This window comes from Ambystoma mexicanum, chromosome 3q, assembly GCF_040938575.1.
Source record: "Ambystoma mexicanum isolate Mex_15411 chromosome 3q, UKY_AmexF1_1, whole genome shotgun sequence".
In the NCBI taxonomy this organism is placed as follows: Eukaryota; Metazoa; Chordata; class Amphibia; order Caudata; family Ambystomatidae; genus Ambystoma; species Ambystoma mexicanum.
The window spans coordinates 772,503,029-772,518,167 of record NC_090926.1 but is presented as its reverse complement, the minus strand read 5'-3'; the positions used below and the strand labels follow the sequence as shown (position 1 = coordinate 772,518,167).

General features: G+C 46.0%; 1 protein-coding gene across 3 annotated transcripts in view; it reads right to left on the bottom strand.

The window, feature by feature from the left end:
• CASKIN2 (CASK interacting protein 2) overlaps positions 1 to 15,139 on the bottom strand; it is a 545,439-nt gene that overhangs the window by 302,568 nt on the left and 227,732 nt on the right. For all 3 annotated transcript variants that reach the window (XM_069654797.1, XM_069654799.1, XM_069654800.1), the window contains 2 exons: positions 12,838 to 12,935; positions 11,194 to 11,339 (listed from right to left, as the gene is read on the bottom strand). In XM_069654797.1, coding sequence (XP_069510898.1) covers positions 11,194 to 11,339; positions 12,838 to 12,935 — 244 coding nt within the window. The remainder of the gene's footprint in view (positions 1 to 11,193; positions 11,340 to 12,837; positions 12,936 to 15,139) is intronic.

Here is a 15,139-nt window from a genome sequence, read left to right as displayed (position 1 = left end):
CATGACAGTTATACATGAGTGGCATTGGCAAACCTCAGACATGTCATCACAATCCCAAACACACATGTCATTTCAACTCGCACACATGAGCCATACCACAGCCATATCGCAACTGCCAGCACCATCCATACACATACAACAGCATGAGCAGCCAAAGGTGAGCCAGACATCACATGCAACACAGGGAGCGCACCACACATGTACACACACCACCACACTTGCATGCATGTGTACACCTCTGCCAAGTGTCGCAGTGTTCAGACGGGCATCCATGTCACATCTGCCAATCAGGCTTCCACATACCGCTGTCACATGCATCCATGTTGCATCACTGTTGCACCCTTGTCAAATACACACACATGCACATGTACACAGTGCTGATACATGCAGCCGAAAACAACATACATGCGTGACATCACGGACATGTCTACTTACATACACATTCATCCAAACATGTGTGCCCACACAACTGCATTTGGCATGCAAGCCTACACACACAAGCACCATCCATGTCTCACACATTCCAGCCCTCGCATGTGTTAGCCCCACGGCCCTGTACACCCCCACCCATACTCGACCCAATACAAACAGATGTGCAACCTGCACACTACTGAATAATCACCACACGCACTGCTCACAATAAGGATGCATGTACACTTACCGCTCGACTCCAGACGGGTCTGCCTCTCAAGGACCTGGACGTGGAGCGCTGGGGATATGTGTTCCAGGACCCTCATCTGTTCTTCCGACAAGTGGCCCCGGCGCCCCTTGGCATCCGCTGCCTTCAAGAGGCGCCGGGCCTTGTTCAGGGTCCTGGACCTGAAGTCCTCCCAGCGCTTCTTGACATGTTGTAAGTCGCGGACTGCCACCCCCTCCGCGTTGATGGCAGTCACGATGTCAGTCCAGATCCGAGTCTGTCCTTCCTTGTCGGCGCTAGAACTTCCGAAGAGGGCATCATACTGCCCCAGGACTTGCTCCACCAGGACACTTCGGTGGCACTGAAGCTGGTGCCCCTCTGCCTCTCTGGCCGGGGGTTGTCAGTGGTCTGAGATGGTGTTTGCCCCGACATGACAACCCCAGAGGCAGGAGTGGGTGGGCAACTGGGTCCTGGGGCTGGGCTGTGGAGCGATGGAATCCCAGTCGGGAGTCTTCGGTTCCAGCAGGGGTGGTCACAGCAACAGCACCCCTGGCTGATGTGCAGGCAGCAAATGGCAGGGCACGTGGGCAGCAGGCAGTCAGGCAGCAGCAGATGGCAGGTGGGAGCGTGCTCGGGGCTCTGGGGGGCAGTAGTTCGGCCTTCTGGGCAGGAGCGTGGTCTTCCGTGTGCTTACGCGTGGCCAGCTTGATACAGAGTGATTTGGCACGTGAAAAATCTGCACATCAGCGTGTAATTCGAGGAAAGGCCCTTAGCGCGTAAGCGCGTCTGCACGCATACTCATTTTCATTGGACAGAAGGCCCCTCAAGCGCAAGCGCCCCTGTGACGTGACGCGTACAGACGTGCATGGGCATTTCAGCGTGCGTGAAAAACTGCACGTCCGCGTGTAATACGAGGAAAGGGCCCATGCGCGTAAGCGCGCGTGAAAAACTGCACGTCCACGTGCAATACGAGGAAAGGGCCCATGCGCGTAAGCACGCACGTCCGCGTGTAATACGAGGAAAGGCCCTTAGCGCGTATGCACGGCAGCACGCATATGCAATTTCATTGGACCAAAGGCCCTTAGCGCGTGAGCGCGTCTGTGACGTGACACGCGCGGGTGTTTCCCTCATTGCACGTGATGACAGAACACACGTGGATTTCCACCAATCGCGTGTGAAAGTTCCCGGCACCCCGGAACACACGTACCCAGGCTAATCGCGTGTGGAAATTCCCGCGCACCCCTGAAATACACGTACCCTGCTGAGATCGCGTGTGAAACTTGCCCCGCACCCCGAAATACACGTACCCTGCTGAAATCGCATGTGGAAATTCCCACGCACCCCTGAAATACACGTACCCTGCTGCAATCGCGTGTGGAACTTCCCGCGCACCCCTGAAATACGCGTACCCTGCTCGCACGGGGCCAATCGTGTGAGGTACTTCCCGAGCAACCCCAGTGATACATGTAGCCGGCTTGCCGTGCTGGTACAGGGTTAGCGCAGCCCTTTGCGCTGGATTGGGTATATTGATGGCTTTTCCCTGCGCGAGAGGCGTTCTTGGGGGCGTAACTGGCGCTGCTGCAGGGTCGCTGCGCCACTGTGCGCCAGGGCTGGTTTTGGTGGCTGGAATCCATGAATACGCTGTGCGCGGAAATGGATTTTAGCGCACGCGGCTGGCGCAGGGATTCGCACGCGCACACTGTGCGCCAGCCGCGTGCGCCACTTGTGCGCTGAATTCTATGAATTACCCCCTTAGTATCAGTGGAGTATCAACTCTCAACCCTTAGAAAGTGTAGACAGATTAATTTACCTGGGTGTCTCGATCAAAAATTATCCCAACAGAAATTTTTTGTGATTTTATTACCCACAAAATACTAAAATGGTTGGTATTAAAAATATACATCAGGAAAGAAGGTGGCCAGAATATTGAGGGCTTAGTAACGATTTATCGTACTAGCATAATTCCAGGAGTCTTATATAGTTTGGCAATACCCGAGTCTAAAATCACCTGGCTGGAAAGATTGGAGGGAAAGCTATTGCTTTCCATATTAGGTACCCCTTGCACTGTTCCAGTTAAGGCTTTGAGGTGCGAACTTGGTCTTTCCTCGTAACGCTCTTCAGTGCAGCGCTGCAAGCTCTATCTTGCCCTCTCTGGCTACATCGAAAACTCTTATGATTCTATCAGCTAGTCAATATGAACGATCAAGTCTAAACCCTTTCCTAAGTGAACTACATAACACAGCTCTTAACCAATTTGCGCGAATAGAAACCACGTTAGCGCAGTTGACTGATACTCCAAATACTGCAATGATATTTTTAAAAAACAGGGATATGGCCATTGCGCCTCATTCCAAGTCCGGCGGTAACCCTGTCGGTGCTACCAGTGGGTTGCCGCCAGACTTCTACATTTTACTGGCGTCTGGTTTACCGGTAACACCGGGGGATTACAACCCTGGCGGTCTGGAATGTCAGGCGCCAGTAAATTGTAATTCCCCATTCTATGGGAACGGGGAACACTGAAACACTGGCACCATTAATAATGGTGGTGGTGCTGCCATGGCAGTCTGCTTACCATGGCCGCTGGGTCTGGCAGGCAGACTCGTAGTTTGCCAGGCTGGAAGCAACAGTGCTGGTAAGCTTACCGGCACCATTGTTTCTGGACCGGCAAACTTGTAATGAGGCCCACTGTCTCTAACATAGCTAAGCGCTCTATGAAAAAAATACATCAGCTATATTGTACCCAGAGTTTTCGTGTGAAGATCATGGGCCATTATCCCACAAAATTATGTTCGCTACAAGTTCAAAGATTTATCATCTACTTATTATTTAATATTCTACCCACTTTAGAACATACGGGTAGATGGACTGGTCTGCCCTACAAAGACAGACTGTCGACTCTGTAAATTTACGGCAGAAACTGCTCGACATATTCTGACTGCATGTCCTAAATTGAAAACAAATTATTTAAAAAGTTATTTACACTTTACAACTAGCGTTGAGCTCATCGAGTCTGACCAGTTTTGGAGTAGCATTTACAGTGCTGAGTCGCTTGTGGTTACAGCTGCTGCATTCCACGTTTGGAAAGAGGCTTCGTCTTATTTTCGTTTAGCATCAAACCCTTCTAAATAAGATTAAGTGTGCACACCCTTTTAACCAATGTCATTAATGCATGCTATTAACTGGTATGTAGGTTTGACCTAATATTATATACACAACACTTTGTAATCTTTGCGGCTATTTGGATTTAATTGCTTCACCATAATCATTTTAGATTATATTTAGTGGACTAAATATTATGCACATGACACTTTGTAACCTCTGCTGCTATTTGAACTTAATTGACAGGTGATGTATTATTTTAGATTGTATCTTGTGGATGTACTATTGTACTGCTATGTTGTAATGTCTTTGGACATTTCATTGGTATTTTATTGATGGATTTTCTGCAATTTCTTTTTTTTCAATATTGTATATGTTGCTGTGTTTGATTGTATTATTATATTACACTCTGCATAAGCATTTTACTAATCTCAAAACTAAATACAAAAATTGGGTTAGAGCAAGGCGTGCCAAACTTTATCACCTTGATAGCCAACTTTTATTAGCTGCAGTTCAGAGCAAAAATATTGCTAGAGTGTGGTCCCATCTTAACCAAGCTACAACTGGATCGCAAGTTGTCGCACAAGCCAATGAAGTCTCTGAATTTGCTTGGATTGCCTATTTTTCTGATTTATACAAAGTGCCTGATGGCAGTATCGCCCTAGCCTCCACTTATGCCCTGAATACCTTTCACCTAGACTTTGATGTAGATGACATTTTAATGTTCATCAAAAGAGCTAGTCGATCAGGTGCCTGTGGTCCGGATGGCTTGTCCAACAACATGCTTAAAGCCCACCCGGAAGTGTGGGGTCGCATTTTGTTTTCTATCTTCACCCTCATCATGAAATCACAAAGACTGCCCCCAACTTGGACCCAGTCAATCGTCGTCCCCATTTACAAAAAGGGGAACAGAAAAGATCAGTGCAGCTACCGGCCGATAGCACTATTAGATGCCCCTGGGAAGATTTTCTCGCGACTGATTCTGAGAGACTTTCAAAAGTGAACGTCAGAAGTCCACCTCAATGATCCATTTCAATCAGGCTTTGTGGCAGGTTTAGGCACCACTCCCAATATATTCACTCTCAACATGCTTCTCTCTGATTATGCGGCCCGTAAACAGACCTTATTCTTGGCATTCGTTGACTTTAAGGTTGCATTCGATTCAATTGATCGTAGCCTACTCTATCATAAATTGGTCAATCGGAAATGCCCACCATCCTTGGTATCCCTAATAGTACTCCTTCACTCTAACACTTTTATGCAAGTTCGCCTTAATTTAGGTGGGGACTTGACTGCAAAATTCCAGACGTTCAGAGGGTTGAAGCAGGGGTGCATTTTAGCCTCCTCAATCTTCAATTTTTTCATACACGACTTGGGCCTTAATCTAAGCAAGATTTTAAGTGACCCTCCCAGTTTGGGCTTGCACAGAATTCCTTATCTGTTCTATGCTGATGATTTGATCCCCATTTCAAAAACTCATTCTGGTCTCCAAAAATTATTGGACGGCCTAGAGTCATATGTGGATCTAAATCATCTACAAATCAATACTTTCAAAACTCAAATAATGATTTGCAAAAGTCATTCAGGCACCAAAATCAAACCCTTCAGTTGGCGTCTACATAATGTTTCTCTAGCTCAGGTACCCAGCTACAAATATTTGGGCACTAGAGTGGCTGATACGCCTACAACTCCTGAGCTTGATTTAGCAACCACTGACAAATTACGATCTTTAGTCGCCCAAGCAAAGATTCTTATGGGCAAATTTGGCAAGTTCACTGTCAGACATGTATTAACATTCTATCTCCAGAAGGTGCTCCCAATTTTGACCTATGGATCGGAAGCACTCTCCCCCAGACCCATTGAGTGGTGGGATAAATTGGAATCATCCTTCTGGAAACAGGTTTTGCATTTGCCCGTGTGCACTCCTTTGCCTCTAGTTCGTTTTGAATTAGGATCTCTTTCCATGGCTTCCTTTGTCATCTGGAAGTATTGTGCTTTTTTTCGGAAGTGTCTCTTGTCTTTGAACCATTTAGATATTCTGGGAAAGGTGGCAAGTCATCTACTTATGCGAAATGAGACATTCTCGAGAAAATGGTGCGTGTTCGTTATGAATGCACTGTCCGACGCATCTGTGGATTTAGACTTGCTTTTATCAAATGAAAATCGAGCCAAACAGAAAATATATCATCATGACTGGATTACTACCCAAAATAAATGTTTAACTTATAAGGACTTCGATCGCACTTTATTTGGCCATAAGCGACTCAGAGTAATGGCAGATTATTTGGCCAAATTTCCTTGTTCAAAGACTCGCCAGAAATTTCTTCGTTTTCGTTTAAATCTCTGGCCGACTCTCGATGTTCTGGCCAGAAGGAAGCAAATTGGAGAGGCTGAGAATTGGTGTCGATTTTGTAAGAATGTTAACCAAAAAGAAACATTAGAACATTGTTTGGTGCACTGCCCAAATTTGGTCTCCATTCGGGCAAAATATTTTGGGAAGTTCTTTGAAGAGCAAAACGTTAACATACAAAAAAACGATGTGGCAAGCATTTTCTCATCCGTCTCATTGGGTGTTAAGATAGCAACTGTACAGTTTTTGGATGCAATTTTTTTATGATCTACATTTGTAAGTTTCTTTTGATTCTGTATTTCCTCTCTTGTCTTATTAATGCTGAATTTTAATGCTCTGTTTTTTGCTTTCCACGTATTGCATTTGTATTCTTCTTTTATTGTAACTGTAAAAAAAGATTGTAATAACTGTAATTCACTGTTCATGACATTTCGTATATTGAAAGGTTGATTTTATCAACCATAAAATAAAAAAAATAAAAATTTTTTTTTTTTTATTATGTGCTTAAGGTTTGTATCATAATCAAATGTACAAAACAAAAACTAAAAAGAGAACTCCACGTGCCAGGGTTAGCAGAAGGCTGGCCCAGTACCTCTTGTCCACCTCAAACCACTAAAGTGTAGGGCTCCCGTTTATGAAACGAGGTTTACCTTGGAAATTGTTAAATACGTAACCCTAGATACTCAAACAGGCCAGTAGGTAAAATAAACTGGCATCACGTCCGCTCCACTTTGTATTAGAAAGAGCAAGCGCCTACCTAACTATGTGCAGGACCCTCAGGCCAAACCTCACGAGTGACCAACATAGACCAAAACATAGATTCAAGTTCTCAATTGCATTCTACCCCGCCCCTCCCACCCAGCTGGGCTTTCTGCCTTTTCGGTTTTTACTCACTTTTTTTACTGATAGCCTTCCTCTTGAACTCCTCTATTCAATCATCGACTATTTCTAAAGAGCCATCTCCTTTCCAGTCTGTAACTGCAACTAACCCATCCCTTTCTCTTTCTTTTCTCTTCTTTCAGATTCTTTCACTGCTCGCTTTATCTCCCGAGCCCAACCTAACTCCCCTCTTGACACCGTTCCTTCCTCCTTTATCCCCATGATTGATCCCCTGCTTTTCCCTTTCCTGGCTACTCTCCTCAATCTTTCTCTCTCTTCCTGATGCTCCCTTTTACCTTTAAACACGTGGTCGCCTTTTCCATTCTCAAGAAACTTTCCCTCAATTCACCTACTCTTGCTAATTATCGCTCCATTTCTATTCTTCCGTAACTCTCTAAAATTCTTGAATGGGTGGTCTATACCAAAGTATCTACTATCTTGACCACCACTCTCTTCTCATCAATCTGGGTGCGTCCTCTTTACTCTAACGAAACTGCTATTCTTAGTGTCACGTATTCCCTTCTCTCAGCTCGCCATGCTAAACAATCGTCTATTCTGATCTTACTTGATCTCTCTGCTTATTTTGCCATGGTTCATCACCCTTACTCCTCCGTCTACTCTTTCATCTCAGAGTCTCTCTGGTGCTGTTCTTCAATGTTTTCAGCGTTATTTTTCTGATGGATCCTTTTCCATTTCTTGGGCTATAAAGACATCTGCTATTTTTTCTGTACAGTATGGTGTCCCACAAGGGTCTGTCCCTGGTCCTCTTTTGTCACTATACACACCCTCCTCTTGCTGCAATTGTCAATTATTTTGGACTTTCCTGCCACTTCTGTGCAGATGACTCTCAGATCGTGGTTTCTTTTTCCTCTTTTTCATACTCCATTCACTCTACTCTTACTGCCTTCCTTCAACTCTTGATGCATTCTCCATCCCTTCACCTCAAGCCTTCCAAAATAGAAATCATGTTCTTGCACTCTTCTTCCATTCCGAATTCTCTTCCCGCCTTTCCTATTTCTTCCCCCTCCCTCATTCCCCTTTCACAATCTGCTTGTGATCTTGGTTTCATTTTGGGCTCCACACCCATTTTCCACACACATGTCTAAGACTGCTCACTCCGGTCATCTACAGGCTCTACAATATTCAGAAAGCCGGCCCCCCTGCCCTTCTCTTTTTACCAATCAACTAACCTCTTATATGTCTTCACTGGTTTATTCACGACTTGACTATTGCGCTGCTCTACTTATAGGCCTCCAGGCCTATACACTTGCTTCCTTACACTTCATTTTCAACTCTGCTTTTCCACAGTTTTCTCTCTTTCTGCCCACATCTCTACTGCTGCTTCTCTTCAATCCATCTCTTGGCTTCCCTTTGAATCCTGCCTTCTTTTTCACTTAGTCTGTGCCGTCTTCAGATGTATACATGGTCTGGCTGCTCGTCTTTTTTTCTCTTGTTTCCTCCAATGTCCCTGCTTATTCTCTATGCTCTCAATCTCTTTTTCTGTTGACAGTTCCAAATCCCACTTGCGAACAATCCCATTTCCATTCTCTCTAATTACAACTTCCCATCTCTTCCTATTCGATCTTCACCTAATTTTTCTATTTTCTGTTCCACTATTACATCTCATCTACTCTCTCTACATTTCTAATCACATATTCCTTTCATTTGTTTACTCTCATTTACTGCAACATCATTTACTTTGTATAGCACGTTAGCAAAAGTCAATAAGACAAACATTACTTACCCAGTAATTTATGTCGCTTCTAGCGGTACACCCCGTTTTGGCGCTGCCAGTTCGCCGCGGGCCTATTCGCCACGGCCAGTTTGGCACGGCCAGTTCGGTGACAGGATGTTTCGGCGCTGGGATGTTTTGGCTGTAGCTGCTGTCCCTTGCCAAAAATGAAACTGTTCTAGAGCGGTTTCATTTTTAAATAGTGTGGGATGAAGTTGAAACTCGCACTTTCAGTGCACTGCACTGAACGTTTCCCTAAACAGCAGGCGATGTGCACTGGTGTGCAGCGCACAGGACAGATTAGATCTGCCGGGCTCACAAGGGTGGGGGCTGTGCTGCTCGGAGCAGATTGCCTGCATGAACAACTCGCAGGACATTTATGTGCGGCCAGTTCGGCGCAGGCTGCCGCGCCGAACCGGCTCCCATGCCGAACCGGCCGCGGCGAAACCAGCTCCTGCGCCGAACCGGCCGCGACAAATCATCTCGCGCCGAACTGGCCGTGCCAAAATGTCCTGCTCCGGCTTCTAGCTGCTTAGAATCACATGCTTTGCATAGACCACCATCTAGTGGTTGGTGCAGAGTGTTGCATCTTGTTTCTCTTGTTCAAATTCGAAAAAGGGGCGATGACTGGGGCGTTCCTGCCACACTATCCCTACTCTATACAATCCACTCCTCGACGCCCTAGTGTCAACTGAAATCCTCCATTAGCGGGTGCCTCATTGCCAATTCAGCAGATGGTTCTGCCTGCCAATGCGAATAGAAGCAGCGACAAAGGGAAACTGCCATTCCCCCATGCTGTGGTAAACCCCTAGACAGGCAACCATTCACCCTAAGCCACGCAGGTGGAGGTTTATGAGTTTAACTAAAACCTTTGTGTATAATACATTTTTGCTTAAAAAATAATTTTCACTGCTCCAATGTACATATATGTGGCAATAAATGTCTCTTTCTACCTAGGAATTGCATTGTGTGTCGGAACATTAGATTTTTTTTGGGGTGCTGCTGACTGTTAGGTTATCCCCAGGAGGGAGATAACAGAGCAGGAAATAAATGATGGTTAGGGCTACCTGATCAGACAGCATCAAATGCAAAATCAAACTTTCAGATAACACCTTTTCGTAGGCGCACAATCCCAATTCCCGAGTTTCTTTATGTACCTATGGCACGTTTGGGCTAAAGGTTCTTATTCACTACTTAATATTTGGCTGTAGCTGCTGTCCCTTGCCAAAAAGAGGCCAATTGTGGATATGGTTTCTTGCCTGCTGTGCGGTTGTCCTGAGAGATTGAGACTAGACGTTGCCCTGTGCAAATATTGACCAGGTCTTTGCAAGCAGTCCTCCTTACAGCTCTTTCATGGTCACACTACAAACACAGGAGTAGTTCAATCAGGTGGCAAGTACTCAAGTGGGTGTGTTTTGTGCCTCTGATGATTAAAAAGTGGTAGCAATTCAGAGCACCCCTGCTAGCGGAGGTGGTCAGGTTTCCCCAGCGAGTGACTAATCTGGTTGCAAGCTCCAGATTACCCACATAACGGTCTGGTCTGGTCTTGTAATGGACTTCAGCACCTCTGATGGAGCCCACAGTTCGGAGTGGTGGTATATGCTTCCTGCAAACTTAAAGGCAAACAAGCCTTATACTCACTAACTGGGCTAGTCATCAACTTGGTTCGGGAAGTAGCAAAGCCTGTGCTTGCCTGCAGCTTTGCAGATCAAAATGCAATATATTTGCCCTTCTACTGTCATCATCTAAAACAGGATTTAAGAGTGTGAGTGTATGAACCTTTTGAATTTCCAGCATACCTGTGTTTTGTCATAACTCAGAGCGAGTCTAGAATTGCTTTGTGATGGGTGGAGGTCTGTCTCCATTAGCCTAAGTCCTGTCCTGTGAGGTAAGCTGTCCCTAGTGATCCGGAAAGTAGAAGCTCCGTCTATTGGGCCAGCTGCCATCAGGAACATATTTACTCAGTGAAGGCCAATTCTTTGATATGTACAGTGCTCCAAGTAAGCTTTGGAATTAAAATGATTTTTTATGGAGTAAACATTAAGTCTGATTCCCAATCAGAGTATTTTTTAAGCGAGTAAAAATATGTGTTAACCGAAAACGGAAATGTTTTTGTAAGATTTATTTCTTTGCACCGAGTTATTCATGCACATTAAAAGATACAGCTTTATTTCTTCCTATCAGGCAGTTAAAATAGTAGTTTCTTCCTGTGGTACTACTGGTCCAAACATATGCACTGAGCTGTGAGGGTGAAAGCAGGGATGCAAGATTCTACATGGCTTTTCCCCGTTTTTTGTTGGGAGTATTTGTACTCCCTGTTTTTATTTTGTGGGTGTATTTGTCAATTTTTAGGGAGTAAAAGTGCCCGATACACCCCTTATCTGTAGCGCTGGGTATGTACAAATGAAAATCCTGCACTCCTTATAGCCATTCCTTGCCTGGGAAGCGAGGAGGAGACCCTCCCATACATTGTCCCGAATTCCCCTTGTTACTCACCACCTCATAATGTCCATACTGTGCTGCCAGGTGCAGGGGGATCTGCCCATCCTGGGAAGCCATGTTGACATTGGCTGATGCACGAAGCAGGAGGCGCACAGGTTCTGGCTTGCCCTGCCACGCGGCATAGTGCAAGGGGCGCATTCCTGTAGGGGCAAAGAAGACACATTGACATTAATGCAACCCATCACGGCCTTACTGCTGCTAGTGTATGATGGGGAGGAGTAAAGCTGGGATGGTTGCGCGATGAACTGTGGAATGGCAAATGATGGGAAGGCTTGAATACTGTATTTAGGGAGAGAACTAGGATTGGGAATACTTTGCATTCGAATTCAGTTTGAATTTTGGAATACTGTGCACCTGGAAGCTGGAGGGATTGGTTTTCTATACATTTGGTGAACAATGGGATCAGAAATACTGTGCTTCTGGAAACAGGCATGACTGCAAACGCTGCAATTCTAGTAAGAGATGGGCTTGGGAAGGCTGTCTCGATAGAGGCTGCATTAGGGCTACAGGATGTGTAGGCCAAGACAGAGTGGGAAATCCATACCTCCAGAGATAGCGGGGACTGGGATTTCCATATATCTGAAGACAGAATTGGGAATACTCGGTATATAAAATAGAGGTAGGACTTTGGATACTGTACCTGGATGCCAGATTGCAAAGACAGTTTATGGAGGGGGCGCGGAATGGAGAATTCTGCCTGGAGAGGCAGGCCTGAGCACAGGGGCAGTTAAGAAAGCTGTGTTTTGAAGGTGGATGGTATTGAGAATACTAAATACCTGAGGACAAGCGGAATGGAAACTCCTTGTTGGACATACTGGGTACTTGGAAAGAGGTTGTGTAGTAGGACTACAGGACATCTGGTGAAATATTTAAATAGCAATATGGCCCATATGGAAAGATACGAGACGGGGAAAAGACAGTGTGGAGCAAAAGGGAAATGTTGCGATACTAGGAAAAGGTTCTAATGGAAAATCCATGACTGGGATGAATGGCTAGAATGGGAATGTGGTGTTTTCATGGAAGAAAGGGGCGGGTAAATGCTTGGGATGTGGTTAGGGATACAGGTAGGAACATGGTGAGAATGGAAGTAGCATACATGGGATAACTCCTGGAATGCTGCCTTTCTGGACAGCAAGAGGGTGTTCAAATCATGTGGCTAGACACAGGTGTGAATATGGTGTGGTTGAAGAGGCAAGTGGGAATGCAAATACCCTATCAACGGAGGGAGACTGCAAAGGAGAAAGGCGGCATGGCTATTGAGCAGTGGGAATGGATAAATGTCGGAATAGGGAGAGCTGGCATTGGAAACGGTCGGGCAAGGAAGACAAGTTGGGATGTTATAATGAGAATATCACCTTGGTAAGAAAAAAAGAAATCTGGGGATAGTCGGCTATGATGAACCTGGCAATGCAGCCTGCCGCCTATGGTAAGGTGGAAATGCCTGGTGGGTAGACCGGTAGGAATGAGAGCAGCATGCACATGGAAAGAGGTGGGATTGGAGAACCAGGGCCTACAAGGACAGGGGGGATGAGGAATCACACAGGGCGAGGGAGATGGGTGGGTATAGCTATAGAACGAGATGCGACTGGCAATGCTGCAGAGCTATATGGAAGTGGACAAGGGGGGCTTCACTCATACCATTTCCATCCTTGATGTCCACAGCCGCTTGTGTCTCGAGCAGCAGGGAGACCAGCTCTGTGCTTCCGCTAAGAGCCGCATGGTGCAGCGCAGAGAACCTGTGTACAGAAACTTTGTATTAGTAATGCGAAGCGCATGGTTACACCTTCAAATCATCCCCCAACGCAAAACTCACGTTAGTCCCCCAGACCTTCTAGATCCCAATGCTTCCAGGCCCCACCATGTCAATGTCTCTGGTGCCTCAGCCATCCTTGATCCTACCCCCATCCTCAAGACAATGCCAATCCGCCCTGAGCATCCTCCAGACCATGCCTTCCTCCAACAACAGTAAGCCCAAGGCCCCCACCAACAGTGAACACAGCAACCCCCAACATCATGAACTCAATGGACCCCACCATCCAGAACTTTACGCTCTCCATCCTCCACCTGCCGGTTTGCACAACCTTAATGCCTGTGCGATGCACTACCATTCAAATCCTTGTGCCACCCAAAAACATTCTATTGCCTTCTGAGGCTCCCTGTCAGCCCTATCTGCCAACTCCCATCACTGCTTGAAAGGGAGGGCGAGAATTTAAAATAACTGAATTCACAGAGCTCGGTCTCAAGAAGCAGAACTAGGCACCTAAATTAACAGACGGTGCTGACTGTCTGCCACCTCCACTGGGAACAGAACAAAGCCTATTTATTTATTTACTTGGCATTTGTAAGGCGCTTATGCATCAAGAAATTGTGTTTCAAAGCACCCACAGGGCAAGGGGAGGGAACAAGGGAAAACCTCGAGACAATGGAAAATGCTAAATACCGTAGGTGGTCCTACTAGGCCTTGTGAACATTTGGATTGTGTAAGTGCAGGGAGAGAGAGAGGACATAGGGAAGGGGGAAAGTGCTAGGGTGATCCACAGAGGGATGTAGGGAGGTTTGCCGGGGGATAGTTGCAAAGCAACAGGTAAGTGCAGGAGTCGGCTGCGAAGGCATCAAGTAAGAAAATGGTTTTTGCTGTTGCTTTGACTTGTGGGTCCAAGGCGAGATCATTGTCCATGAGGATTCCCAAATTGTTTAACACTGTTGACGTCTCCAGTTGGGTTCCAAGGCTGGGGACGGGGCCAGGTGAGGGATGTCTTTGTTGGACTGTCTTCTCTGTCTTCTCGTGGAGAGATCATTGTTTCTGTTTTGGTTGAGTTTAGTTTGAGGTTGTTGTTTGCCATCCAGGTGTTTGTCAGTGAGACATTTTTTGAGGTTGTGGTCAGGGTCGTTGTCGTTAGTTATCGTGAAGATGAGTTGGGTGTTGTCTGCATAGGTTTAGGCTGTCAGTCCATGGGTTTCAATGAGGTTTATTTGGGGGTCGTATACATGTTGAAGAGGAGTGGGCAGAGGTGTGACCCTTGTGTTTGATGTAAATGGTGGCTTGTGGGTTCTTTCAGTTCGGTCGGTGAGGAAAGATTTCAGCCATTGTGGTGTGCAGCTTTGAAAACCGGATTCCTCCAGTCTCTTGATTAGAATTGTGTGCTGGATCTTAATGAAGGCAGCTGATATGTCCAATAGTATGAGGGTTCAACATCATCCTGTTGTTTCACTACTTGCACCCCTTGTCAGTCTACCCCACTCTTATCCCCCATTAACTGACTCCCGCTAAAATCTCCTAGCACGCTGAAATATACACGCATTCCCCGCATGTGACCACAACAGGTCTTGCCGTCACCACATGCACATTAATTGCACTGCTCTCCTATAACCTTATCACACTCCTCCCAGTGACTAACCAGTACCAAAGCGCTACAGTTTATCAGAGCTTGGGTTTTCCCTCTGCGATAACATATTCCCAAGTGCTATCAACTAAACCCATAGAAGCAAAATGGCAACCCTGTCACAGGAACTTTCGGCTTGCACTCGTCAAGATCACAGGTTTGCCTCTGCCTTTGCGCTACCCAACTAACTATCTCGTTCCCCCCTTTTCTGGCAGAGCCCCATGCAGTGAGGCTAACCAAGATGACAGAAGGGCGCTGTACAATGCCACTTTACATTACAACCTATTAGCACTTCTTATCGTCAAGTCACTGGGACTACAATTCCCAGAATGTCTCAATCTTCTTTGTTTAAATGTCATTCCATTGTTTTTTTATTCCACAGGGCAGTGCAATCAATATGTTTCAAGCAATGATATTCATCATTTAGGTATGGGCTATAAAAACAAAAGTAAACGTGTCATAAAGTTGTGAAAATAAATCAACAACATTTTTCCACTGTTAATCTCTTACAGAAGAGCTGACGGGGTATTTATAATCTGAATGGCAACAGAGGATGC